This window comes from Schistocerca cancellata, chromosome 4 (genome assembly GCF_023864275.1).
Source record: "Schistocerca cancellata isolate TAMUIC-IGC-003103 chromosome 4, iqSchCanc2.1, whole genome shotgun sequence".
NCBI lineage: Eukaryota > Metazoa > Arthropoda > Insecta > Orthoptera > Acrididae > Schistocerca > Schistocerca cancellata.
The window spans coordinates 725,206,728-725,234,535 of NC_064629.1; the positions used below are offsets into that span (position 1 = coordinate 725,206,728).

General features: G+C 41.5%; 1 protein-coding gene across 1 annotated transcript in view; it reads right to left on the reverse strand.

The window, feature by feature from the left end:
* LOC126184406 (CLIP-associating protein 1-A-like) overlaps window positions 1-27,808 on the reverse strand; it is a 246,603-nt gene that overhangs the window by 179,699 nt on the left and 39,096 nt on the right. The window contains 3 exon segments of the mRNA XM_049926790.1: window positions 7,155-7,223; window positions 8,701-8,770; window positions 16,467-16,513. Coding sequence (XP_049782747.1) covers window positions 7,155-7,223; window positions 8,701-8,770; window positions 16,467-16,513 — 186 coding nt within the window.

A 27,808-nucleotide genomic window follows, 5' to 3' on the forward strand; every position in this document is an offset into this window, starting at 1 on the left:
ACTAATGGTCATGTTGAGGTGAAAAGTGGGTAACTACCTGTTGCTGCTGCTGTTATTAATTAAGGTAACATACTAATTTATGTAGGTTAGCAACTAACAGTAAGATTGGTAGGGGAAAGTTTGGTAAAGTGGACAGAACAGGAAAAGTGGCCATTGGATATTTACGCTCTGAACAGCACTGCTGCCTTCCAAGAACTGGTCACATTAGTTCAAAAATACACTGCCCTTGTTGTCAGTGAGATTGGCAGAGGAAGTGTGTTCCATTATTTCTGAGTAAAAACTTTTTCGTTTATGAGTTGCCTGAGGTAACATATTCATTTTATCATTCTTACTACCTCACTTGTATGGAGAGTAATAATTTTTAACACTATCAATGTTTAAACAACACCTTTTTGCCTGCAAACATAGTTCCTTGTTATTTATTTCAGTTTGATAAGTTTTCTACCCCAATAGGAGTTGGTTACTCCCAATAAAACACGCATAATACAAATGATAAAACCTGAATCCTTTTATATACAAAGCTCTCAGCCAACATGTCTGTTCTGTTGTATTTGGCCTAACACAAAAGTGCGACTGAAGACAGTCTGCTGCACCCAACTGGTTTTCTTTCGTACACTAGGGCATGAAGATGCCTACAATACGCACCAAGAAATCAGAAAAACAGACCTTGGACTCTGTTGCGATGGCACTGTCCACGATACCCATTTAGGTATGGAAAACTGGCCATGTGTAATACATGTAGTTCCAACATATTATTTTCTTTTTCACTTGAAAATATTTGGTGCGATACCTTATAATACATAGAGTCAAAATGGGTAGATGGTTAGCTATTAATAACTATGGTTTGGTGAAAATTGAAATTGTCTTTACATGGCCATTTTACCCCCTCCCCCATGCAGCCCAAGGTGTAGTCCTACGATGTCAATAATGGCTCTTAAGCAAAGCTATTTGATGCCTACTGATAGAGAGGATCTGATACTTTACCTGATAAGACATTTACAGGATAGGCAATTCTGCAAAAATACATCAACCAATGTTTCATATGTAGTGTTACTTCTGACACTATAAATGCTGAGTAACATCAAGACAAATGGCAACTATGGGAGCACTGTAGACTAAATCCACTCCACAGCTGGTTTGGCCAATGAGAGTGAGGGTAAAATGTCAGTACTTGAGTCAAATGTATAGTGTGATGCGAGGCCAAGTAACACACTCTAAAACAAAAACTACGCAGCGTGAAGCAATTATCCAAATTGGACAGAAATCGTTAGGTGTGATGCACATGTACAGACACAAACAATTACAATTTCAGAATAATTGGGCGAGTTATTCAAGATAAAGAGCTACACAAACTGAGAAAGTTGATAGCTTGTTGGTCCACTTCTGGCCCTTATGCAAGCTGTTATTCAGCTTGGCACTGATTGATAGAGTTGTTGGATGTCCTCCTGAGGAATATTGTGCCTAATTCTCTCCAATTGGCACATTAGATTGTCAAAACTGCAAGATGGTTGAAGAGCCATGTCCATAATGCTCCCAATGTTCTGAACTGAGAAGAGATCCAGTGACCTTGCTAGCCAAGGTAGGGTTAGCTAAGCATGAAGACAAGCAGTATAGAAACTCTCTTCAAGTGTGAGTGGGCATTATCTTGCTAAAATGTAAACCTGTCTTACCATGAAAGGCAAATAAACAGGGCATAGAATATAGCCAATGTACCACTGTGCTGTATGGGTGCCATGGATGACAACCGAAGGGGACCTGCTATGAAGAGAAATTGTACTCCAGGCCATCACTCCTGGTTGTCAGACTGCATTGTGGGTGACAGGTTAGTTTCCTACCACTTTCAGAGGTGTCTCCAAGACATGTCTTTGATGATCATCGGGGCTAATTCGAGGTAGGACTCATCACTGAAGACAATTCTACTCCAGTCACTGAAATTCCAGGTTGAAGATGTGTCTGGAGATGTCCCAGACAGCAGTGGGATACCTATCCAACTGCACATGGCCTGTCAACCACATTTTGTTGTCCTTCATACAAGCCATTCTGGGGTTACATTTCGGAGAGATAATGCCTGCCTGCAAACAGTGAGAGTTTCTATAGCTCATCTTCATGCTTAACACACCCTTCCTTGGCCAGCAAGCCCGCCGGATCTCTCCCAACTGAGAATCCTTGGAGCATTGTAGGCAGGACCCTCCAACCAGCTCAAGACTTTAGCAATCTAACGTGTCAATTGCAATGTATACGGTCCAGTCACATTAATGTGAGCACCGACTGAGTTCTACATCACAATGCCATAAACACTAACACACAACTGGTGACAGCACTGGAAGTGGACGGTACATAAAGTGTGTCTGGGGATGCAAAAAACAGCGCACTTTTTCTTGTAATGTGAAAACTGAGTGCTTTATTTGATGTGTGAAAGGGCATGATCATTGGCTTTCATGCCAGGGATGGAAGCATTTCCGAAATGTCTAATACTGTAAACTCTCTGTGTTCCACTGTCGTTAAAGTATACCATACGTGGTAAAATGGCACTATCCAAAACTGGAGTTGAGGCAACCAAAGGATATAGTTGACGGGCGTGAATGACACCTGCATAGATGTGTATGGGTGAACAGATGTGCAACTGATCACCCACCATCTGAAAGCAAACAACCTGCAACAAGGAGGAAGCATTACGGTCTGAGGAATGTTTTCGTGGTATTCCCTGGGTGATCTTGTCATACTGGGAGGCACAATGGGTCAACACAAGTATGCATCTATCTCTGGAAACCATGTCCACCCCTACATTCAGTTTGTTTTTTCTTGGCACGATAGCATTTACCAACAGGACAATGCAATGTGTGACACAGCTCTCAGAGACCATGCACGGTTCCAAGACCACCAGGATGAGGTTACCATCCCCACTCATGCTGTTCATGCCACAGATCCTCAGCCAAGAAACCTACCGCAACTGACCACAGCGCTGTAGAGTTCTCCGTATTCCTGTTGGTAGCTTCCACAATCTCATTGACTCTCTTCGTTCACATCTCGCAGCGGTATGCGCTACAAAAGGTGGTTATTCAGGCTTTTGACAGGTGGTCACATTAATGTGACTTGACAACACAGATCTCATATCAACACTTGTACGACTGTACTGCCTCACTGCACTTGGTTTGCACATTTGGCTATGCACTGGATGGACCAAAGGAGTCATTATTGGTTATAAGGGTACATGCTTACTGTGGGTCATTTGCTTGTGCTCCGTGATGGAACTAGAAATTCTGTATTATACTTTTGCTGGCCTAGTATATCTCAATAAAACTCAATAGTAAGTACACAAAATCCTTCCCCCTTAAACTGGTGCACAGTGGCAGAACTGGTACAAGTAGCAAAGGATTGTGAGTACCCTTAATATTGCCTCAAGGTGACAGTAGGGAAGTCCAGTACTCAGGAACAACGGGCATTGGGGCCAAACGTTTGGTGGCAATGGGTGGCAAGAGCTGATGCAACAACTGTTTGGGGAAATGATTGACCTCCACTGGTTCATCACTTATCGCTGCTGGTTGTGACCTCAACTAGGTGGATCTACAGCACAGGCACTGAGATAGTACGTATGACGAGCTAACGGATTAGTTGAGATACCTTGGCCAGGTTGGTATTGCATGTAACTATACTGTGGTAGTATAGACTTAGGCCAGCTGTAGTGCTGGTCTACTGTAGCTACTCGGTTGGGCCTGACATGGTTGTATCAGGGGTATGTAATCCCTTACTTGTCATAGCCCCAACTGATTTTAGTGTCGCACTAGTCGCTCCTGTCAGGCCACCACCTTGAACATAGGAAACCCTTATAGCCAATAATGACTCCTTTGGTCCATCCAGTGTATAGCCAAATGTGCAAACAAAGTGCAGTGAGGTAGTACAATCATATAAGTGTGGATATGAGCTCTGTGTTTGCTGAGTAAGGTGTCTGACAGCTGTGCCAGGGTAAAATCTCAGCTGTGTGGTGAGGTGTAATGATGAGAAGCAGGTAAGCGTGTCATAGCTTCCTTGGAGGCTACTGTCATTGTCATCAATTTATTAGTGTGGGCTGTAAATATTCAGACCAGTCACTCCACCCTAGAGATAGACACTGATTGAAAAGTGATGATCTGAGGTGTATTGCTGTTACTTTAACAAAAGGGCATAATTTACCAGATGAACTGCAGGTCATTATCTGATACTACGCTGTGCGTCATCCTCTCAACAGTGAACATGGTTGGCAATGCCCCAATTGTAACTACGGCTTCCTTTGATTACATTCCAGGCAATGTATGGAAAATTAAAGAGCATGTCCCCAACAAATAATCACAAAACCAATTTGTACCTGCTCTCATGAATGATTTGGAGTAGAACTGGTGGGAGGAAATTGCCTTGCTGGTGCTGACCAGTTTTTTGTGCATAGTTTGCAGGGCCAGACTGCATGTTCAATATCAACATAAATGTCTGGTCAACATCAATCATGCTTTTCCATTGACTTCATCCTATATATCCCATGGTGCGCCTCATCTAGTATTAGGAGCTTGGTTTGAACCACAACCCAGAATGAGGGTTGTTTGTAATCCAGTGAGGGAAACAAAGTAGTCTGTTGTACAAGATTTGTAACTTTACAAAGGTGCTTCACCCAACTACGGTACACATCATTAGCTACTTCTCTTAGAAGTAGGTCCTGATCTGTCAAATTTGGCACTTGCTGGGCTATTGCCAGAAATTTTTCTAGTGGGTCTCAGATGTTTTCGATAAACTGAAAACAAAGTCATAATCGGGACTAGTGGAAAATGTAATAAGTTGTCAGTATTGGCATATAGAAAAGTACGCCTGTAGTGGACCTCACCGTAGTAACTGCTTAAACCAAGGCCTCCAACTAAGTTATTGTGCTGGTATGTCTGCATCTGGTCCTTACAGCAAAATTAATGTAATAAGGAGTAATTTGGTCCAGAAAAAAAGAAGCGTTAAGTTTTTTTTACATGAGAGCAGACTTCAAACACTTCTGTAATTTTGAAAAAGCTGCCAGGCTATTAGTATACTACATAAATTTAAGCCAATAGGAAGAGTACAAAATATGTGTGGCCCATGGAATGAATTTGCCGTAATCGTTTATTTTACCCAATACCAACCGGAGTTCTTCAAAATTTGGAGTAGAGAGATCATTAACTTAATCAACAAGGGCTGATATAGGTCAGAGACCGTCTCTGCTTAGTATGTAGCCATAATGGACACACCAGAAAAAAGTTACACTCTCTCTTTTTGCATCTGAATTTAATCTCTGTAAGTTCACAAAATAGGTGTAAATTTTTGAGATGTTACTTGCAAATAGCCCCTGTGTGGATGATGTAGTCAACATAATTCGCAGCTTGTGGCACCAACATATCATATCATAGCTGCTGCAAGTATCTCTGGAATATCACGGTAGCATTTGCAGATGCAAATGGAAACCTATTTAAGTGTATATTCAACATGGTCAAATCAATCCGAACACTTAATGATTCCACATAACTGTTTTTAGTAGATGTTTTGCAGGAAAAAGGTTAGTTAGAGAGCTCAAACCAAGAACTGCTGATAAATCAACAAATGAAACAGCTTGTTCCTTCGGAAATTCCACATTCAATTGTACAGTTAGGTACAAACTGTGACTTGGTCAACTTTGAATTTTGTCTAGCTGTAGAGAAAATATTAAATGAAGTGCCTTGTGAACATTAAAATGTCACATATCAGCATGTGAGATTTAACGTGACAGAATGAAAAGTTCCTAGGAGAGGATTTTGTGATGTCATTTTGGCCTGTACAGGAAAATTTGTCCTACGGCACTCGTAGGTGTGTGGAATCAGTGCATATAAGAAGGTGATCCTTTGTGTACTTGCATACAAATTGCACAGAAAAAGATTCCAGCAGGAACACATTCAGACACTTCTTCATTCCATGCCACAACATGCAGTGCACGCAGTTTCTGCAGCAAACTAGAATCTAAAACTCAAGAGATCATGAACAGTTACTTAATCCCAATCATTTTTCTATTTTCATAGCCATAATTTTTGGTAAACTAATTTCAGTATAATCATCCTTCACAGTGTTGGAATTTTCAGAAACATTATTATATATGTTAATAATGGTTAGTTTGATTTGTCTTTGTAGGTGGTTCAGTACTGTTCTGTCTAAAATTCATTTGTACTACAATGTTTGCAACATTTCACTAAAATGAAGACTGACACAACATACCAATGCTGAAATGGTTCACAGCTACAAAAAATGGCTGGGTCCATTCCTTTCCAGCTCAATCAAAATACATAATTCAGAAAACAAATAGTAAAGAAGTATATATACTTTCTCTGATAAAGTTGTCAACGGATGTAATAAGCCACAAAGTTTTAAGTCCACAACACTAATTTAGCTATAAGAATAATTTTCATAGATATTTCAGACCATAATTTAAAGTATGCCTATTTGTTGACTACAAATACAGATAACTCTGACCATTGACTTTTTAAATATTTATTTATTTCCTCAAACTACTTTTTGAGACTAATGAGGAATGCACAAGTTGTGTATTTATTTTCGTAGCATGATGCTGGATACTGGCTTGCGGCAGTATGGGCAGTGATGTACTTAATATCGACCTGGAAGTTTCCATTTTAATTACATACTGACCACACAATTAACTTTATACTGCAAACAGTGACTGCCATATAAATCTACCAGTATCGGTTGTACAACTACTATACGGAAATGAACATATATATATTAAAAGTGACTGGTCACAGTTACCTGTATTTATTTTAAAATAACACAGTAATATCTTCTAAAATGTCCATAAATGACAAACGTAATCTTAATATGCCTCATAAATGTTTCTACACTTGCAACTGGGTAAAATCACTGTCGTTTTAATATGAAATAACTTGTATGATTTCAAAACAATGGAAATGATGCACACTACTTTACATTTAATATCTTGTACAGTTATTCACATTTGTTACACCTTGCATACATCCACAGACAGTAAACAGTACATAGTACACAATAGTGATGAGAAATTTGAACAACATTAATTCTACACTAATCAAGCCTACTCACTTGAGACTACATGAACTATATACATTGTGGCAAAGGTGTTCACAATGGGGGGCAGGGGAAAATCATACCTGGTGCAGATGACGCAGTAACCAATTGACGTTGAAAGGAGGCCGAACGCCTGGTTTTAGATCCCGGCCCTTTCGTTAACATGCAAAGCAGAACAGACACCATATTAAGGAAGTGAGTATGGGTCACATCAACAATTGCAAGACAATAATTCAGAAGACGATACATTATACAGCTCAAAAAGGAAAGTTTATTCAGAATTGTGATTAGCCTACATACGAAGATAAGTAAAGCTACTGATGATGGTTAAGCAAGCAAACATGCAGACAGATATACAAGCAAGCAGCAATGTCACTGGATGATAGAGTGTAAAATATCCACATCAAGCCACACACAGCAGACTTTGAAATATCTGTGAGTTTCACATAAAAATATATTAGAAAGCATTTAGGATACAGAATCCATTTTGTAAATTATTGTGATACACCAGTAACAATACATTACCTGGAAACTTCACCACCATCCAATCTTAACCAGTTTAATGTTCTTTTTAATATTTAAATTGTATTAATGTGAACACATTAAGCTAGACTGTGTTACAAGGATAATCCCCCCAACCCACCCACCCACCCACCACACACACACACACACACACACACACACACACACACACACACACACACACACACACACACACACACTCTTCCACCTTTTAGACACCTGTATATTCAGTGAGCAGTACATACAGTGCACTCACATAAATGCATTTAAATTATCAGGACAACAGTACATTAGTTTTTACACATGGTAACAGAAAATATCTGCAATGACAACGGCATTTAATCATAAATGTCAGCTTTTTATAAAAAGTTCAAGTTCTTTCATCAATTTCACTAGCGTGAAAACTGTCTCTGAAGAAAGTATTCAGTACGGATCCTAAAAGCTCAGTGACATTAGTGTTGGAAAATAGTAGACACACCAAACCAAAATGTAATGTCATATCTGCAACAGAACAAAGAACTCAACTCCATTAAATGACGTCCATTTCTTCTCAATATTATCAATCCTGCAAATCTAAGGCAAAGCATTCATTCCATTCCCTCAAAGTATTTTCTTTTATATATATTATTTAAATGCAAGGACTGATTTCTTTCATTACTGTGAGCTTCACACTGTAAAGGAGAAATAGCATGCTGTCCTTGTAATCAACAAATTTAAAAAAATGCCCAAACTGAAAATTATGAGTGTGCCAAAATCTCAGCATCTATCTAATATAGAACCAGAAAAATCCAGTAAACATTAAATATAAATTACTCATGAAATAACATGCACCTGTTTGCTCATTCACAATACCTATTCAAGTAACATGTCATCCAGGTACAGCCTCGCAAAAGCTGAGTAATATAGGAACATAAATTTATTATTGATGACAAAAAAGGTAGTTGCGGCAAGATCCATTTCCTGCAGTGTAGTCTTTTTGTCTACAGACAAAACATATCAGTGCTCATATTACAGATCATCATATAAAATATAGTAGATAAAATATTTTTTCTCACACGAACGAAATGAACATACCAGCAATGAGTTAGTAACAAATTTGTTTCTCACCTGGTGAAATTGCTTTGCCTACTCCAGACCTCACTGAAAAACTTGCAGATCGCTGTCTTCCAGATTTCGGCTGAAAATCACACACATTACCAATGAAATGATTGCATTCAACTAAAACATGTATTATATAACAGTAACATCAATTTTCATTCATGTGTCAGATGAAATGTTCAAAATAACACCATTAACTGGAGGTCCGGAAATACAGTTCAAAAGTAGAGATAAAAATTTCTCAGCAATTTAAAACTGTTCTTCTCTTACTATCAGCAAAATGCTCATGAAATTTGTAAATTTTTCCCACAGTCAACAGCACTGGTGTGTTCTATGGGTTGCTTCCAAAAGTTGTGGATTCTACTGATGACAAGACAATTAATAACACTACATAAGTATAACAGAGAAAAAATAGCCACCCTCAAGTGATATTACACTTATACCGTGTAATGTGATGTCTAAACTCACAATGGTCTCAATTCAGCAATGAAGAAAGTCCACAGTTTCTTCAGGAATGTCATAACCAGCTGAAGCCACTCAATGATTAGATCCTGTAGAGAAACCAAATTCAAGGAGATGTTGATAGCTATGTCTGACATGATGTTCAAGATGGTTCCAGCATTTCATGGGTCAGCTGAGGTGCAAGAGGGCGCCTGAGTGAGTAATGCAAATTTGTGGGCTCAGGTCACTGTATGAGTAACACCAAAACATCACTGAACCATTTTCAGCCTGAACTACATCCTCAGCACACTGTGAGTTAAACATATCAATGGGCCATTGGTGTTCCCAATGTCCTGAATGATTTGAAGAGAGAAAAATCATGTCTCGTCAGACCACAGTACGTGCCACAGCCAGATACTACGCAGTTTCTGTGTTCTTTAGCCATCGGAAGAAGTGATGTTTCATGAGCTACTGTGAGCAATGGCCTTTTGTGAGATGTCTGACACCCAAGTGCCCACTGCATTTTATTCCTCTCTCAATGTTTGCTAGGAAATGGCTGACATTGACCTGCACTTAGTGACAGTAACAATACCAGGTGTTAAAAATCAATAAAAACAGTCTCGATCACATTTTCGGATTTTTTATTTGTTGGAAAGTGGTTTCGACCTTTTCCTCACACCATCTTCATGCTTACACCTCCTTTATGGCTGCTGGTGGCAGCGGTCACTGCAGTGACAACAATACTTCTATGGATCTTGCTCTGTCTGCTGCCACCAGCAGCCATAATGGCGGTGTAAGCCAGAAGATGGTCCAAGGAACGGGCCAAAACAGGTTGGCAACAAATAAAAAATAAGAAAATGTGATCAAGACTGTTTTTATCGATATTTAACATTTCATACTGATCACCGTGCTCCAATCAAGAATCATTTCTACAATTGTAAATGCCAGATGTGTATGAAACAGATTATTGTTGACAATGCATGACACTCATCTTCAGTCCTGTCCATTATGTCAGTGGTGGATGGTTGCACAACTGCCTGGCACCATTTCTACAACATTTACAGCACTCCAAAGAGCTCTAACATGCCATTTTAAGAGGGTGATTAACATTGAGTTTATTAACAATATTATTATTATTATTATTTTAATAACATGTTTTGGGTTATTACACGAGTTAAAAATCCATTATTCTACACAGTATTTCTGGACAAGTCTTTATCTCCAAGTGTTACAAATCAGTGCTTTTGTGTGTGCTCACTATTTGATCTTATAGACTGAGTTTTTGATAGTGACCGCCCCCCCCCCCCCCCCAACCCACACACTTATAGCAGAATTTGACTCCTCAATGTCTGTCTACACTCTTTTACACCCATTTTTTTATCATATTACCTCCCACTACTGCATGAAATGTATATGTCCTACATGTCCTCTGGCTCTGATGAATGAGCGCTAAACCCCAAGCCTTGCGTGCACTGAAATCCCATTTGTGTTTTTCTATGTCCTTGTATCAGCAGACTCCTTACTTCCACTGTCCTGTAAACTTCAAGCTTGCTTCACGACGTTTGTCCTGCCCTATTTTGTTTCATTATGATACACTAGCAGCATTTAGTGATACCTTCATTACTTCCCAGTTTCAGTCAAGTATGTCAATGATTTTCTTGCAAACCACCTTAACTCTTTTGATTGTTTCAGATACGGCATCCCACATCAGTGTGGAATGATGCATACACCCAGTTTTCAGAGGCCTCAATTATATTTAACTTTACTAAGCAGTCATTTTATGTTCATTGGTTGGGACTGAATACAATGCATGCAGTGTTTCCAGAGAAGACAATAGAACCTTTTTTTGGGACAGCATCAAGTGGATAACAGATTCATTCTTTTTCTTCATATTTCTCAGTCTTTTTTCGTAGGTTCAGTTCATTTTGGCTGCAACATTCACTCAATTTGATCTAAATAACCATTACATTAGAACATTACTTGAAAGTGTTGTAGTGTTTTGACAAGGCTCTTTTCAGAATTAATTTTCACTCTGCAGTAGTGTGTATGCTGATTTGAAACTTCCTCACTGTGCCTGACCGGAACTTGAAACTGGGACCTTCGCCTTTCACAGGCAACTGCTCTACCAGTTGAGCACAACTCACAACCTGCCCTCACACCCTTACTTCTGCCAGTAGCTTATCACCTACCCTCAAAACTTCACTTAAGACTCTCCTTGTATAACTGTAAGCAAGTACCCTGGATGAGAGTGCACAGCAGGTGATTTCTTTGTGACGGGTCATTACAGTTCAAATTGTGGAGTAGGGGTTGGAGAGTGTGGATTTTCTATACACATTGCTAAATCTACCCTTTACACCACTTATCTGTTATGCATTCAAGGAAGTCAGCTCTTTAAGTACTCATATTCTGAAACATGTTATAGAAATTATACCCTCTACGATCCTGTAATATTATTTTAAATATTTCGCATTCTCCTAACATCAGATGGTTTGTACTACCGTACATTCTGGTAATTAGCTATGTTTACTATATTCCTAAAGATCTCAGAAAAACTGTCATATCTGCTTGTCAAAATGGCATGATAAGACAATGCATAACAATTCTGTGATCATCATTTGGTCTAGTAAAGTTGTTGTTCAATGGTTGTGTTATTTATGAAGAATTATTGAGACATTCGGAGACTTTTCAATGACTTTTCTCCTCATTAAAATCTGTTCTACTTTGGAAAAAATTTCCTTCTAACTTATTACATTTTATCCAACACCATACTATCTTATCAGAGTGTTCAAAAATTTTAAACTATTCAGGCATTCATCTTGTGGAAGATTATCATTTTCTGCACCACATGGGGTATACTTTGCTCAATCTCTTAGAAAATTTATCTAATAAAGAACTGTAATATGGGCCTGTAATCAATTTTTCCCCTTTCCAAAAATAGTTCAAATGGCTCTGAGCACTATGGGACTCAACATCTGAGGTCATCAGTCCCCTAGAACTTAGAACTACTTAAACCTAACTAACCTAAGGACATCAGACACATCCATTCCCGAGGCAGGATTCGAACCTGCGACAGTAGCAGTCACACGGTTCCGGACTTAAGTGCCTAGAACTGCATGGCCACCGTGGCCGGCTTTCCCTTTCCAGAGAGCTGATAAATATGCTATGCAACTCTCAAAAAGGCATCATCATTACTTTTCACCTCATACAATAGAACTACCAACAGTAAGTGGGAATTCGCTACAGGAACTCTACTGCAATAACTGTTATTAGCACTCAAATTACAATTAAATTCCCTACATATCATCAACCAAAATGAAGGCTGAAGCTGTTCTCTATTTGACAGTTAGTTTCCTCATCACAGTGTTTAGTTATGAATAGTCCTATTGGAGTTGGTTGCCTTCTTCCAACCAGTGAAGTGACTTACCCAACTAGTTATAAAGAGACATGCAGTTTAAGTGGACTCCAAACCAGAGTGCAACTTAGTGTTTTGCACATACATAAAGCATTGATAAAGGTGAAATGTAACACTAAATTACTGTAATAGTATCAAAACCAACCAGGGATTGAATTCCTAAATTTTGGATTTGCAATGTTTCACTCACCCATCTATTCACATGTCAACCATTATACAACATCATAAAAATTCACAAAAATTAGCCTTGAGTTTATCTATACAGTGACGATACATGGTCACACTTCTAATAAACTGTGAGCATCAACAGGCCCAACATATTGCCAGTTTTCTTATGCCCAATGGTTTGTTTTCCCCATGGACCATCTGCTGAAAGAATAAGAAAATAAAATATGATATTTGTGCAATATGTGTAAAAATGATGATGTAGATATCCACGTAATGTATGTGCTACACATGTCCTGCAGCACAGTGATTTAAAAAGAGCTTTGTGCAATCCACAGTTCACTGGTTCCTCCCCCCCTTGACCCCAACACATTTTGTATACCACTACTATCCTATCTATAGAACATTTAATGCATTTTCATTCTGTTTTACCTAACTTGCCTTGGAATCAAAATAAGTCATTGTCAATTAATTTCAATAAAGAGCCCTGACTTGAGAAAAAATTAACAACAACCTATAATACAGCATAGTGCCATCTTCAACATCCAAGGAAAGGATGGATCCTATTTGAGATTCATTCAAATAAATCTAAAATTGGTGGCCGATGGGATTTTATACAAATCATTGTGACATGCCAGAGGAGGTGCTATTGGGTCCCTAACTACTTCGAGTACAGCCATATCTTGCATTTGTGGGGAGGGAAAACGTGTTATTTTACCCCCAAGCTAATCTGGCTAATTTGAACATATTCAGCAGTGTAAGTGGTATCTTTTTGGAAGGTATAATTCCCTTCTGGAAATCATTTCTGTGCCTCTAAATGAACAAAGTCACCACAGAATTTATGAGACACCTTTTCCGAAAGTGAAGCACTGAAACAATATTTTGTGGCTAATTCAATGTTACTCAGAGTGTGGTCCATGTCTAACCCACTTCAAGCTGTTCAAAGATTCTGCCCTGAAAAACAAGAGTCCAAATGGTGTCTTTGTGACATTACATACCTGACACAAAAGATTATACTCTTCTCACAATGAATAGCAAGTGCAACTGAGATAATCTAACGCACTGTTTCTCATTATCCCTGAATGGTGTAGCTATTCAGAATTGCCAGTACTCTGTTACTACATAGGTAATACAACTGTTGTTTGTCGGGAAACCTTCAGTCATTTACAGTAGTTGCTACAACATTCTCTGTTCATTGTCTTCTTTTCCCGAAATATATTTAAGTTTTGGACACTAGTGTAATACAAAGAAAGTGTTCTTCTTCACACACACCATACTTCATCACATGCATGCAGTATACACTGAGGTGAGAAAAGTCCTGGGACAGTTATAAGCACACACACACAGACGGTGGTAGCATTGCATATACAACATGTAAAAGGGTAGTGCACTGGTGGGGCTGTCAATTGTACTCAGGTGATTCATGTGAAAAGGTTTCGGATGTGATTATGGCCACACGGAGGGAATTAACAAACATGGAACACGTAATGGTAGTTGAAGCTCGATGCATGAGGCGTTCAGTCTCAGAAATGGTTAGGGAGTTCAATATTCCAAGACCTACAATGTCAAGAGTGTAACGAGAATATCAAATTTCAGGCATTACCTCTCACCATAGACAATGTAGTGGCTGCCGGCATTCACTTAATGACCGAGAGCAGCTGCGTCTGCATACAGTTGTCAGTGCTAACAAACAAGCAACACTGTGTGAAATAACCATGGAAATCCATGTGGGATGTATGATGAACGTATCTGTTAGAACAGTGTGGCAAGATGTGGCATTAATGGGCTATGTCAGCAGATGACTGACATGTGTGCCTTTGCTAGCAGCACATCAAGCTGCAGCACTTTTCCTGGGCTTGTGACCTATCAGTTGGACCCCAGACGACTTGAAAACCATGGCCTGGTCAGATGAGTCCCAATTTCAGTTGGTAAGAGTTGATGGTAGCGTCTGAGTGTGGTTCAGAGTCTGTGAAGCCATGGACCCATGTTGTCAACAAGGCACTGTGCAAGCTTCTGGTGGCTCCATAACGGTGTGGGCTGTGTTTACAGGGAACAGACTGGGCCCTCTGGTCCTACTGAACCAATCATTCACTGGAAATGCTATGTTCAGCTACTTGGAGACTATATGCAGCCATTCATGGATTTCTTGTTCCGAAACAGCAATGCACAATGTCACCGGGCCATTATTGTTCGCAAATGATTTGAAGAACATTCTGGACAATTCAAATGAATAATTTGGCCACACAGATTACCCATCATGAACTCCATCAAACATTTACAGGCCAACATCAAAAGGTTGGTACACAAAATTCTATACTGGCAACATTTTCGCAGTTATGGACAGCTATGGGGGGCAGCGTGGCTCAATATTTCTGCAGGGGCTTCCAGTGCTTTGTTGAGTCCGTGTCATGTCAAGTTTCTGCACTACACCAGGCAAAAGCAGGTCTGCCATGATATTAGGAGAAATCCCATGACTTTTGTCACCTCAGTATATCACCAACAACTGAGGTAGTGTGCTGACAGATTAATCAGTGTTACCAAAGGAAAGGATTATTGGTCAGGAGAGTTGTGTAAATTGTTAAATCAATGATCACTGAAGACTGTGCACACTGAGAATGGCACAATAAAACACAATACTACAATTAAAGGCAGTGTAGGCGCGTATGTCACATAGGTAGCACAAACCACCTGAGAACACTGAAGTGTGTCAGAACAACTGATACAGTTACAGGCACTGCTTGGTGTCCTTTTCTGCAAAGAGACTGGTCTGTTCGCCACCTAATTTTTCCAGCTTCCTTTGTCCTAGATAGTAAAGTTCTAATTCAAATTGTTAAACCATAAAAGACACATATTTATTCAAAGCTTTGTGGTTGGCAACTCCAATAGATGTGCGTTCAGCACAGTTTGTTGTCCATTTACAATGCTGCATTCTATTCCATTTCATCATTACAGAGCCTTTGTACTGACAATGGTAGTGTCCCTCCTCCTAGAGTGCTCTGGTACTATGTTCCAGCAGAATAATGACTGATATCATGTCACTCCAACTGTCTAAGACAGACTTTTTGATCAGCAGATGCTGCTCCTTCCTTATTGATGACATTCACTTGATAGATGTCCCCCATATGACAGAATCAGTCTCCACACATGACCTATGGAATCACATCATAGCAACTTGGAAGTCACAGGACAACAAGGGAACATACATATTTTAAAATCCCATGATACCCTATGAAAAACTTCTTGTTGCTACAACAGGTTCAATAACAACCAGTTCTCTTGGTAAAAATTTGTGAAGTAGAAATGAAAATAAATGTCTTGTCATTAACAATCTGTATATTAAATGAGTTTTTACTGGTTACAATATTTTAAAGCAACACTTTTCTTTAACAGCTGTGGAATTTATAAGTGAACTAGTTATCCAGCACAGGTTGGGGTGCAGGGTACCCAAGTAATGAAAATTTAGAATGAGATAATTTTTCCCACGGGATTTGCAGTTCAACCGGCAATTGAATAGTTTTGCATACAAATGAACACAGACTTTAAAACATGGCCAAATAAAGTTATCAGCAGGCAGATAGAAACATCAGGTTAAATCCACTCAATCCTTCACTGAGCAACTTCAGTGTAAATCACCGACAAAAAAGCACATGAGTTGGAACATTTCAGGAGCGAGGAAAAATACCTTGTTAACATTATTAGATCACTAAATGTTGGAAACTGGTAGTGAAACTTTTTGTAAAAAATTTGTTATACTTACGATAGCACCAGCATCTCCATCAGGTTCATCAAAGGACCTTGCAGAATCTGAAAAATGAATTTATTATCAGTCTAACAGTTACAAAATTGTCAGCAGACTATCCCCCAATTTCTTTATTGTTAATAGAATTGTTTCTTATCACAAGCACGTGCTAAGGATCTAAGATACAGTCAAGTCCTCATTCAGCCTGTATCTGAATCTACAACAGCAAATATTGTAAAATGCAATCCTCTAATCAGCAGCATAACAAGTTCAGTTGCAAACAAGCACCAATAAGAATCCCCCACCTAGAACAGAAAGCCTAACATTAGCAAGTCAGAGCATCTTCTTTGCAGCAGTACATACAATATAAGCACACTGTGAATTTCATCTGATGCTACTTTATCTTTCACAAAGAGTCACATCCTCCTCCTATTGGCAATATTTTTTTTTTTCCAGATCAACAATGAGCTAATCATATTTAACACAGACACCATACTGTGTCCACAAAACATTTCAGCATTCACACATGGCCCAATAGGCATCTCAATGAAATCATTTGCTTATCGTTTTGTGAATGGAGACTCCTCATAATACTCTGGACCATTTTATTTCCAGGGAACAACTGATGAATGGTCACTCACAACACTAATGGAATCAATAGAGAAATTCCACCACTAGTAATTCAATACACCCCAGAGTCCCCAGGATTATATTATGTTCTGCACTGGACATAGTAAGCTTCTTTTCAATATGATCAGTGCTTTCATTTTAAAGTGCTCATATACACACATAAAAAAAAAGTTTTTAATGGGCTCGGTTCTGAGAGTTCCAGAACCTGTACAGAAAATTGGAATACAGATCAACAGAAACATCATTTCCGCCATTTTTAGTGCTCATGAGAACCACACGTTGCATGTTGTACCACCATACAGGAAGACCTTCAGAGGAGATGGTCCAGACAGGTGTCTGTGTATATGCGGATGGATATGTGTGAGTGTGCGAGTGTATACCTGTCCTTTTTTCCCCCTAAGGTAAGTCTTTCCGCTCCCGGGATTGGAATGACTCCTTACCCTCTCCCTTAAAACCCAAATCCTTTTGTCTTTCCCTCTCCTTCCCTCTTTCCTGACGAGGCAACCGTTGGTTGCGAAAGCTAGAATTTTGTGTGTATGTTTGTGTTTGTTTGTGTGTCTATTGACCTGCCAGCGCTTTTGTTTGGTAAGTCACAGCATCTTTCTTTTTAGATATATTTTTCCCACATGGAATGTTTCCATCTATTATATTCATATCATAAATATGGAATATGATTGTCTTTCATACCCACTCTACTGACTACACTTTTTCTTCAGAGATTTTCATATTGCCATATTACTGAAAGAGGCACTGAAATTATTTCCAATTCAATGAAGAGTTGAAAAAGCAGTGCTTGAATGGATCCCATTCAATTCAGTGAAGAGTTGGAAAAGCAGTGCTTGAGTGGATCCCACCACAATGAAAATACTTCTTTACTTTCTTTTAAAATCTTTTCACTTGCAAATCAATGTACTGATGCAATGCTACACAATAAGGGGACCACACCAAGGAGTGAATTACATAATGTCTACATGCAATAAAGTTTCAAACAGAATATAACTTAAGTATTAAATGTAGCAACTGAAGTATATAACTCATGTAAAAGTAAGGCTTTTGTTGCCTTTTTCTGTATACCAGATGCAAGAAGAAACTGAAGCATTAGCAGGATTGATCTGCTGATTGTGTTTTGAGAAACATAGCTGCCAAAATAGGATATGCCGATTCTACATACATTGCCAACTGGATGGCAGTGACCTGTTCATTAGCAGCTTTGCACATTGACCTTACTTATTCAGCCACATTTGTACCTCAGTCTGCATACAAGAGAATAAAACAGGAAAAACTACTACTGTTACATTGGAGGTTTTGCTTGTTGCTTCTTCTGGAAGTGGCTTCTTCCTCACTTTTCATGACACCCTACATGCTCACACGCTGTTTTTATTAGGGGCTTCATACAACATATTACATACACTTCAGGTTTTTGTAATATAGTGCATAATACATCATAGATTCCAACATTTATAAGGTACTTTCATATCTTAAATGGCACAAATTGATTGAAAGCACACCGGTGGGGAAAACTTAAGGGTGAAAGTAACTTTTGCATGATGTGTCACTGTCAAGTAATATAGATCCATAAAACTTGGACCATACATAGCAAGTACTGCTACAGTAGAGAAGGTAGCTGAAATAAACATGAAATGAGATGAGCAGAAATAACACTAATTCCAAGACAATAATTACACTGAATTCACCACAACTCGTGACAGTCCCCTGAGCATTCTAAAGGTGGGACATGGTTCTTAATACGGTGTGTGACCATCACGGATAGCGATGCTTGCTCTGCAGCATGCTCCGATGTTGGCCACAAAGTTCGTAAGGACTTCTTGCAGTAGAGTGTTCCATTCCTCCACTAGCACAGCTGACAATTGCTGAATGGTTGTTGGTGCATATGGAAGTGCTGAAATACATCTCTCCAACACATCCAACACTGCTCAGTGGGGAAGGGGAAGGCCAGTCCATTCACCAAATATCCTCTTGTTCCATGCCCATCTCCAGAACGCATAGCCTGTTTGGCCAGCCTGTCTGCAAGTTCATTGCCTGGGATGCCGACGTGTCCTGGGGTCCAGACAAACACCAAGGAACGACTGGACCATTCCAGGGTATAGATGGACTCCTGGATGGTAACTACCAAAGGATGGCGATGGCAAGGGTAGCACTGGTCGATAGGTTGTAAGCTCCTCAGGGAGTTAGTACAGAGGAGAAACAACTCACCAGAGCATGAACGGATGTGCTCAAGTGCACGAGATAGGACCACCAGCTGTGCAGTGAATACACTACAGCCATTGGGTAAGGAATGCTGTTCAATATGGCTACTGTGAATGTAGACGAAGGCAACATGACCATCAGCCATCGAGCCATTGGTGAAACACCACTTCACAGCCCCAGAACACTTCAAGAATCGATAGGAAGTGACAGCAGAGAGCCACAGGGTTAACGGAGTCCTTATGGTCACACGAAAGGTCCAGGCGAAGCTTCAGCCTAGGGCTACACCATTGAGGTGTACATGAATGGACCTCGAGGAGAGGTGGTAAAGGCAAGAGCTCCAGTTCAGTGAGAAGCGATCGCACACGAACCGCCATCGTTAGCCCTGATCTGGACCGCCTATGCAGGAGGTGAACCGTCGTGGTGGTGAAAATAGGACAGTAACTAGGATGTTCAGGAGAGCTATGAATGTGTGCAACGTAACTGGCGAGCAGTTGTGCAAATCGAATCTTCAATGGAGGGACTCCAGCTTCCACCAGTACGCTGATCACCAGACTCGCCCTAAAAGCTCCTGTCACTAGGAAAACTCCGCAATGGTGTAAAGGGTCGAGCAACTGCAATTCTGTGGGTGTCGCTGAACCATAAATCACACTCCCATAGTCAAGGCGGGATTGAACATGGGCTCTGTAGAGCTGCAGCAGCATGGAGCGATCTGCACCCCAGTAGGTGTTGCTCAGGCAGCGTAGGGCCTGCTGGCTGCCAACACTTCCATTTAAGCTGACGAAAATGAGGAAACCAAGTCAAACGAGTGTCAAAAACCAGACCTAAGAATCGATACTCTCGATGACTGTTAGTGGATCGTCATTAAGGGAAAGTTTTGGTTCTGGATGAATGGTACGATGCTGACAGAAATGCATGACACACGTCTTCATGACTGAAAACTGGAAGCCATGGGCTAGATCCCAGGACTGCGCCCTGTGGATGCCTCCCTGTAAGTACCACTCAGCAACACCTGTACTGGTGGAGCAGTACGAAATGCAGAAGTCGTCTGCATACAGAGAATGTGAGACAGATGGCCCTACAGCTGCTGCTAGACCGTTAATGGCCACTAAAAATAGACACACACTCAATACAGAGCCCTGCGGGACTCCATTCTCCTGGATATGGGGGGAACTATGAGAGGCACCAAGTTGGACACGGAAAGTACGGAGCGACAGTAAATTTTGGATAAAAATCGGGAGCGGGCCTTGGAGACCCCACTCCTATAATCTGGCAAGGATATGATGTTGCCAGGTGGTGTCTTACACATTTCGTAAATCAAAAGAGACGGCACTCCGGTGTTGGCATCTGGAAAAGCCTGTTCAGATGGCAGACTCGAGGGACACAAGATTATCAGTGGTAGAAAGACCCTGGCGGAAGCCGCTCTGACATGGAGCCAGTAGGCCACGTGACTAACCGCCGACACACCATACGTTCCAGCAGCATGGAAAGAACATTGGTGAGACTGTTGGGCTAATAGCTATCCACATCAAGCGGATTTTTACTGGGTTTGAGCACTGGAATGATGGTGCTCTCCCGCCATTGCAATGAAAAGATGCCATCGCACCAGATCCGGTTGAAGATGATGAGGAGATGTCGCTTGTAGTCAGATGAGAGATGTTAAATCATCTGACTGTGGATCCGATCTGGCCCAGGAGCTGTGTTGGGGCAATGTGCAAGGGCACTGACGAGCTCCCACTCTGTAAATGGGGCGTTATAAGATTCACTGTGGCATGTAGTGAAAGAGAGGACTTTCCCTTCCAGCCGCTGCTTAAGAGTGCGAAAGTCTGGGGGGTAATTCTCCAATGCAGAGGCTCAAGCATGGTGCTCAGCAAAGTGCTCAGCAATCACGTTTGCGTCAGTAGAGAACATGTCATTTATGTTAACACCGGGAACACCTGCTGGGGGTGTGATACCCGGAAACACGTTTTATCTTTGCCCAGACTTGGGAAGGTGACATATGGCACCCAATGGTCGAGACGTATCTCTCCCAATACTCGTGCTTCTGTCATCCGACAGGTTGGCAAACGCGGGCATGGAGCTGTTTAAAGGCTATGAGATGCTCCTGGGAAGGGTGACCCACTGTAGAGCTCGCCAACGCTCCTGAATAGCTTCAGCGACTTTTGGTGACCACGAAGGGACTGCCTTTCCCGGGGGCACCCTAAAGAGCGAGGTATCACGCTTTCCGCCGCAGAAACAATTGTTGTAGTCACCTGCTCAACCATCACATCAACGTTACCACATTGGGGAGATTCAACAGTGGCAGCAGATGCGAAAGTTTCCCAGTCCGCCTTGTTTAATGCCCATCTGGGCATGCGTCCGTGGGCCTGACACCGGGGCAGTGACAGGAAGCGGTCACTACCACACAGGTTGTCATGTGCTCTCCAGTGGACAAATGGGAGAAGTCCTGGGCTTCAAATTGATAAATCAATGGCCGAATAACTGCCATGAGCCACACTTAAGTGTGTGGCGGCCCCAGTGTTTAAGAGGCAGAAGTCGAACTGAGACAGTAAAGTTTCGACATCTCTGCCTCAGCCAGTAAGCATGGTGCCACGCAACAAGGGGTTATGAGAGTTAAAATCACCCAAAAGTAGGAAGGTTTAGGGAGTTGAGCAATCAATGCAGCCAATGTGTTCTGGGGTACTGCACCATCTGGAGGAAGATATACATTGCAGACAGTTATTCCCCACATTGTCCTTATCCTAACAGCGACAACTTCAAGAGGGGTTAGAAGGGGCACCGTTTCACTACCAAGTTTAGGACATAAACGCAAACTCCATCTGACACTCGATTATAGTCACTACGGTTCCTGTAATATCCCTTATAGCCATGGAGGGCAGGTGTCCGCATTTCTGGGAACCAGGTTTCCTGGAGGGCAATGCACAAAGCAGGTGTAAAGCTTAACAGCTGCCGTAGCTCAGCCAGGCAGTGGAAAAATTCGCCACAATTCCACTGGAGGATGACGTTATCATGAGACGTGGAACATTCAATGAGGCAGTTTATGCCTCAGAGTCACCTTCTGCCACCGACGTTTTGCCTGAGTAGTCTATATCCATTGTGTCTGAAGGTCCGGCGAGATCTAAGTCCTCAGCAGATGCCAGAATCTCCACCTCATCCTCAGACGCAGAACTTGTAGGGATTCTTTGATTCAGTCTCCGGGACTGAGGAGGACCATGAAGCCCTATGACCAGCTACCTGTGGCTGCTTCAGCCACTAGCAGGTGTCCACTTTGCCACTGGTAGGAACCTGGGAAGGTAGTGACCCAAGGGAGCCCTTCCTAGAGAGAGGAGCCGAAGAAGACTTATGCTTCTCTGGCTCAGAAGTGGGGACTGATGTCCCCAACGGTTGGGCGGGTGGGTGGGGGGGGATGTGCTGCTCCCGAAGTAGGTGGTGTGGGAGCAACCGCGAGGGAAATGCCCCCCACCATCAAGGGGGCAGATGTAGTCTTATGGCTCTGAGAGCTGACTGGAATTGATGCAACAGATGGGGCTTTAACAGTAGTTATAGGAGCGGCGTAAAATGTTGTTACACACACGGAATGGAGCCTTTCAAATTTCCTTTTAGCCTTAGTGTAGGTCAGTCAGTCCAGGGTCTTGTATTCCATTATTTTCCTTTCCTTCTCTAGGATCCTACAGCCCGGCGAGCAAGGGGAATGGTGCTCTCCGTAGTTGACACAGATGAAAGATGGGGCACATCGAATATCGGGATGGGATGAACGACCACAATCTCGACATATAAGGCTGGTGAAGTACAGTGGGAAGACCTATGGCCAAATGTCCAGCACTTATAGCACTGCATCAGGGGAGGGATATATGGCTTGACATCACAATGGTAGACCATCACCTTCACCTTCTCAGGTAATGTGTCACCCTCGAAAGCCAAGATGAAGACACCGGTGGTAACCTGATTATCCCTTGGACCCGGTGGACGTGCCGGACGAAATGGACACCTCGTCGCTCTAAGTTGGCACACAGCTCATCATCGGACCATAAAAGAAGATCCCTGGACCATATTTAAGCTCTTATGGGGTATGACAGTAACAGAAACATTCCCCAGTTTGTCACAAGCGAGTAATCCCCCTAACTTGGCAGAGGATGCTGTTTTTATCAAGACTGACCCAGACCACATTTTGGACAAGCCCTCCACCTCCCCAAACTTGTCCTCTAAATGCTCTACAAACAACTGAGGGTTCATGGACACACAGGATTCCACATCAGCTCACGTACATACTAGGTACCAGAGAGAATAAGATTCGCTACCATCCTTAGCCTGGCATTCCTCCCATGGTGTGGCCTGGGAGGGGAATGATTTTGGGTCGTACTTCTGTGCATTGAATTGAGCCTGTGAACCCTTAGAGACTGCTGGTGTTTGACCACCAGCAAAAGATGATGTACTACGTTTCATCGCGTGTCATCCGCCCTGATGCCACCCACTCTGACAAGGGGCCCTCCCCACAGGTTCCACCCAGCTGCAGCGAAAACCACCTGGCAGGATGGCCTTTGCCGGGTGTCCCAATGCCCCAGGGAGATGGGCATCTACCCTTTGACATACGTGGTGATTTAAGGGCGCAGGCATCAGCAGAGCGATCCCTGTGTGGTCAGGGGGCTACAACCAACAGGGTACATGGCGGCCCCACCACAACGGACTAGCTACCGTTCTGGATATGAGGTGCAAGGAAGTCCATGGTCATTGTCAGTGCAGAAAGCGACAGTGCATAGTGCATGGTGGAAAATGCACCCAGGAAGGTGTCCTCGCCCCAGAGATGGAGAACGAGGGGGACTGCAATGTGACAATGAGAAAGTGGGCTAAAGATCTCAATGCAAGGTGGACACGATGCACCATGTAAGGCGCCCTTCCCCCAATGGGCTCACTCTTTGGGAAAATTTAGAAGATGGAGGTCAAACCCTATTGGGTAGCATCACATAAAGACCGAAACGTGAGACTCCTTTTAGTTACCTCTTACGACAGGCAGGAATACCTCTGGCCTATTCTAACCACCGGACCCGCAGGGGGATTTCTCATTTGAGTTCCCAAAGCATCTACTTAACACTAGCATGTTGTTCGAACCTATGCGTAACACAGCAGTCCATCCCTGAACTACTTTGATGTCTTCCTTTTGTTTTCAACTCTTCCAGTGTTTCTCTATACCACAGATGCTTGTTACTACCAAATCAGTGCATGCATTGAGACCACACTAGGTGCAACGCCATGCTGATATGTGGGCTCTTACTGCCAAATTCTTTGTAAATTTGAGTCCAATTTGTAATCTGTAATTGCCACAATAAGAACACATAATCTCCCAACCTGGGAAGTCTTGTATCTTTTCCTTCTCTCCTTCTAGGTGCTTCACCTTTTTTTGTCAGGCAGTGTATTTTCACTGCAGATAGAGGTTCAAACCATCTGTTCCAGATAATTTTTTAAGAAAGATGTTGTAAAACATTGTATGTTATTTTACTTCACCTGTCACTTATGATTTTTTTTTTATCTCATTGTCTTTTCTGGTGAGAAGTTCTCAACTCCAGTTAGGTGGAAGCTCATTTCAGTGCCTGTCACTTCCATCATCTTTTGGCAGTCAAGGTGACTTCTGTGTCATCCTTACATAGTTGGTACTAGGGATTGGCGTATCTGCTACCAGTGCCTTGGTGCAGCTGAGATGAAAAAGAGGGTAGGATCTGTAACTGAGCATGCTGGAAATGACATCAGTCTTCCACGTATACCCTTGCAACAGTACTAGGAGGGAACGGAGAGCACCCAAGCACAAAGTACACAGAGACAAAACAGTGCCATCTCCATACAAGAAGATGATGCAAGTGGTGTTCTTGTAAACAGCACACTTTTTTTGAGATATCATCAAGCTGCAGACCTGAGAACTTTGTATTACAGGTTTATAAATCTCCCTAAAACTTTTATGGAGTGGCTAAAATTTTCTTCAATTATTATGGCACACCTTGGGTACGGTGTGTTAACTGTAAGATGGCAGAGTTGCAAGGGGAGTGCGGGGAGAGGAGCCGTTAGGGAGGGGACAAGGTGCGTCTACCAGTTGCAGTGCTGGCACTACAAATTGCGCGTCATGCCTACACAAAAGCAGATGAAAGGCTTGGAAGTAAAACTCACTTTAAATGTTGTTCGTAAACGAAACTGAAATCGTCATGTACATTAAAATATATAATGTGTGTATGTTTGTCTACTATGCGCTCCCCCATGTAGTGACACCAACGACACACTCTTCACGTAAGTCACCCTTCCTCTGCCAACATTTATTAAACGTTATATTATTATCGATCCACGATTCATCAAGATAAAATATTTCTCTGCCTGCTTCCCTGAAGTTCTTCATGTCAACAATGAAACGAGATCGCCGGTGCACAATGTCTGGACGTTCTAACAACACATTCCTCTTATTTTCCACCTTACGCCATATGAATCCCATAGACAAAAGTACTTTTCTCAGCGAGACAATGCTCCACTTCCAGCCTATTTTGTCGTGCAAAACTGGAAGCAGTGTCCACAGGCTCGGCACAATCTTCCGCACTGAATAAAATTCTGCTATCGTGTCATGAATGACACGCTGGTTGAAATCATCGATCATTACTTCGATTACTTCTTTTCCTAAGTTAAAAGAGAGAGAAAGATTTATAAGAAAATGCCTTCTGCACTGCAGGTATTTTTTTGAATTTTGGAAATGTACTGTAATATGAATGTGTTTCGAAATAATACAGTAACCAGTGGTGTTTCCATACAAAGAAATACAGTAGCAAGGAAAAATGAAATATAAGGTAATTCGGACGAATTAGGGAGCTCCTTCAAAGTGATCGTGAACAAAAGATCTGAAATGGAAACTCACCTTTTCTTGCCAGGCATTTGTGGTGATACGCCAGGAGGATTCTTGGAAAACTGTTTGAATCTTCCAATGCTACGCATGCTTTGTCCTGTGTATGTAGCAGCTCTCACTGAAGATTTGTAAATGGGGTGAAGCAATTTTTTCTGCTCCCTTTCGCAGCATTCAATCAAACGCAATATAATTTTGCGAGCATCGCTACGTAATACTGGTTTACTTCTAACTGTAGGCCTACCGGTAGGGGTTGTTGGCGACTCCCAAGATGGGCCAGCAACTGCCTCTTCACTCATTTTGATAATGTTTAGCACAACTGCACAATAAAAACATGCAGAACAGTACAGCACAAAGCAATAATGAAGCAGACGACAATGGCTACCTTGTACAACACAGTCAGCTACGTAATGTTGGCAGCAGTCGAAGCTGCGTGCCTACCGAAGCCTCCCGACGTTTACCGACTTCTACCGATTCAGGACTAGAGAGAGGTCTGCCATCTAAAAGTTTACACTCTGTACATATGTGCCAGTGAACTGAAGTTCTATTTGAAGTTCTTAGTTCTGCCAATGAGTCCAAATGGAAACTACAACTTGTATCCTGCTTCACATGCTGACTCAATTCCTAGCTCAATTAACTTACGATTCTTGTCTGGTGCTATAAATATACCACCTCCCAATTCATGGAGATTTTCGGCACTGTAGACAGAATATTCATTAGGAAATCACACTTCAAGGACACAAAAGCACCTGGCAGAGGCCCTCGCTTTGATCAGTAAATGTATACAAGTGAAGAAAAGCAACTGTGCATAAGAACTTCAACCCTTTCAGACCTGATTTTTTATTTACTTGTAAAAAAAGGTCTGACACCATTTTTACATTCCGGTGAGTCTCCTGACAATATTTTTCTAAGAAAAAATTTCGTATGATCTCTACTTTTCTAAATATTTAATGTACACAAATGTGTTCATCAGGTCTCGAGCTTCATGTCATACATTAAGGAGGTTAACAGTACGGATCAATTATGCCACTCTTTATTTCACATTAAAACAGAGGAAACAATAAAAATAATTACATATTACATTCTTGTTTAAACAACAATGGTCAACACCTGATTTTAAGGTTTAGTATGAAACTGCAAAAAACAATTTCTGTCCTTTTGGAGACACAAATGTACTGAATTCTTCAACGCCCTGTACATTTTGGAAATTTGCACCGACTTGGACCTCCTGCATCATGCAAAGGCAAATGGTCAATGGAATCAAAATGCATCTCTGTAGCTGGCCGTAATTCTCCTCTTTTTCTTGGTATGACTCTCATGTCTGAAGCCAGTCCTTCATAATACGGACGCCCCCTCTTCGTTCCAGTCACATTCTTTTGGCACAGTATCAATCCACTCTGATATGAAAGAAAAGAAGGTCCATTTGCTGCTTCTTTGCGATAGACAGGTTGTATGCATCTCGTCTGTATTCCAACCAACTTTGCACGATGGCAAAGTCAACAGCGTGAAAAATCATACACAAAGGCCATTTTCTAGATCTGATGAAAACTCTGTAGTAGCTTATCAATTGATCAAATGGATCCACATCACCCATTGCATGATTATATCTTCTCACTATTTCAGGTCTTTCTGCTTTCACATATTTATGGTGCTTTTT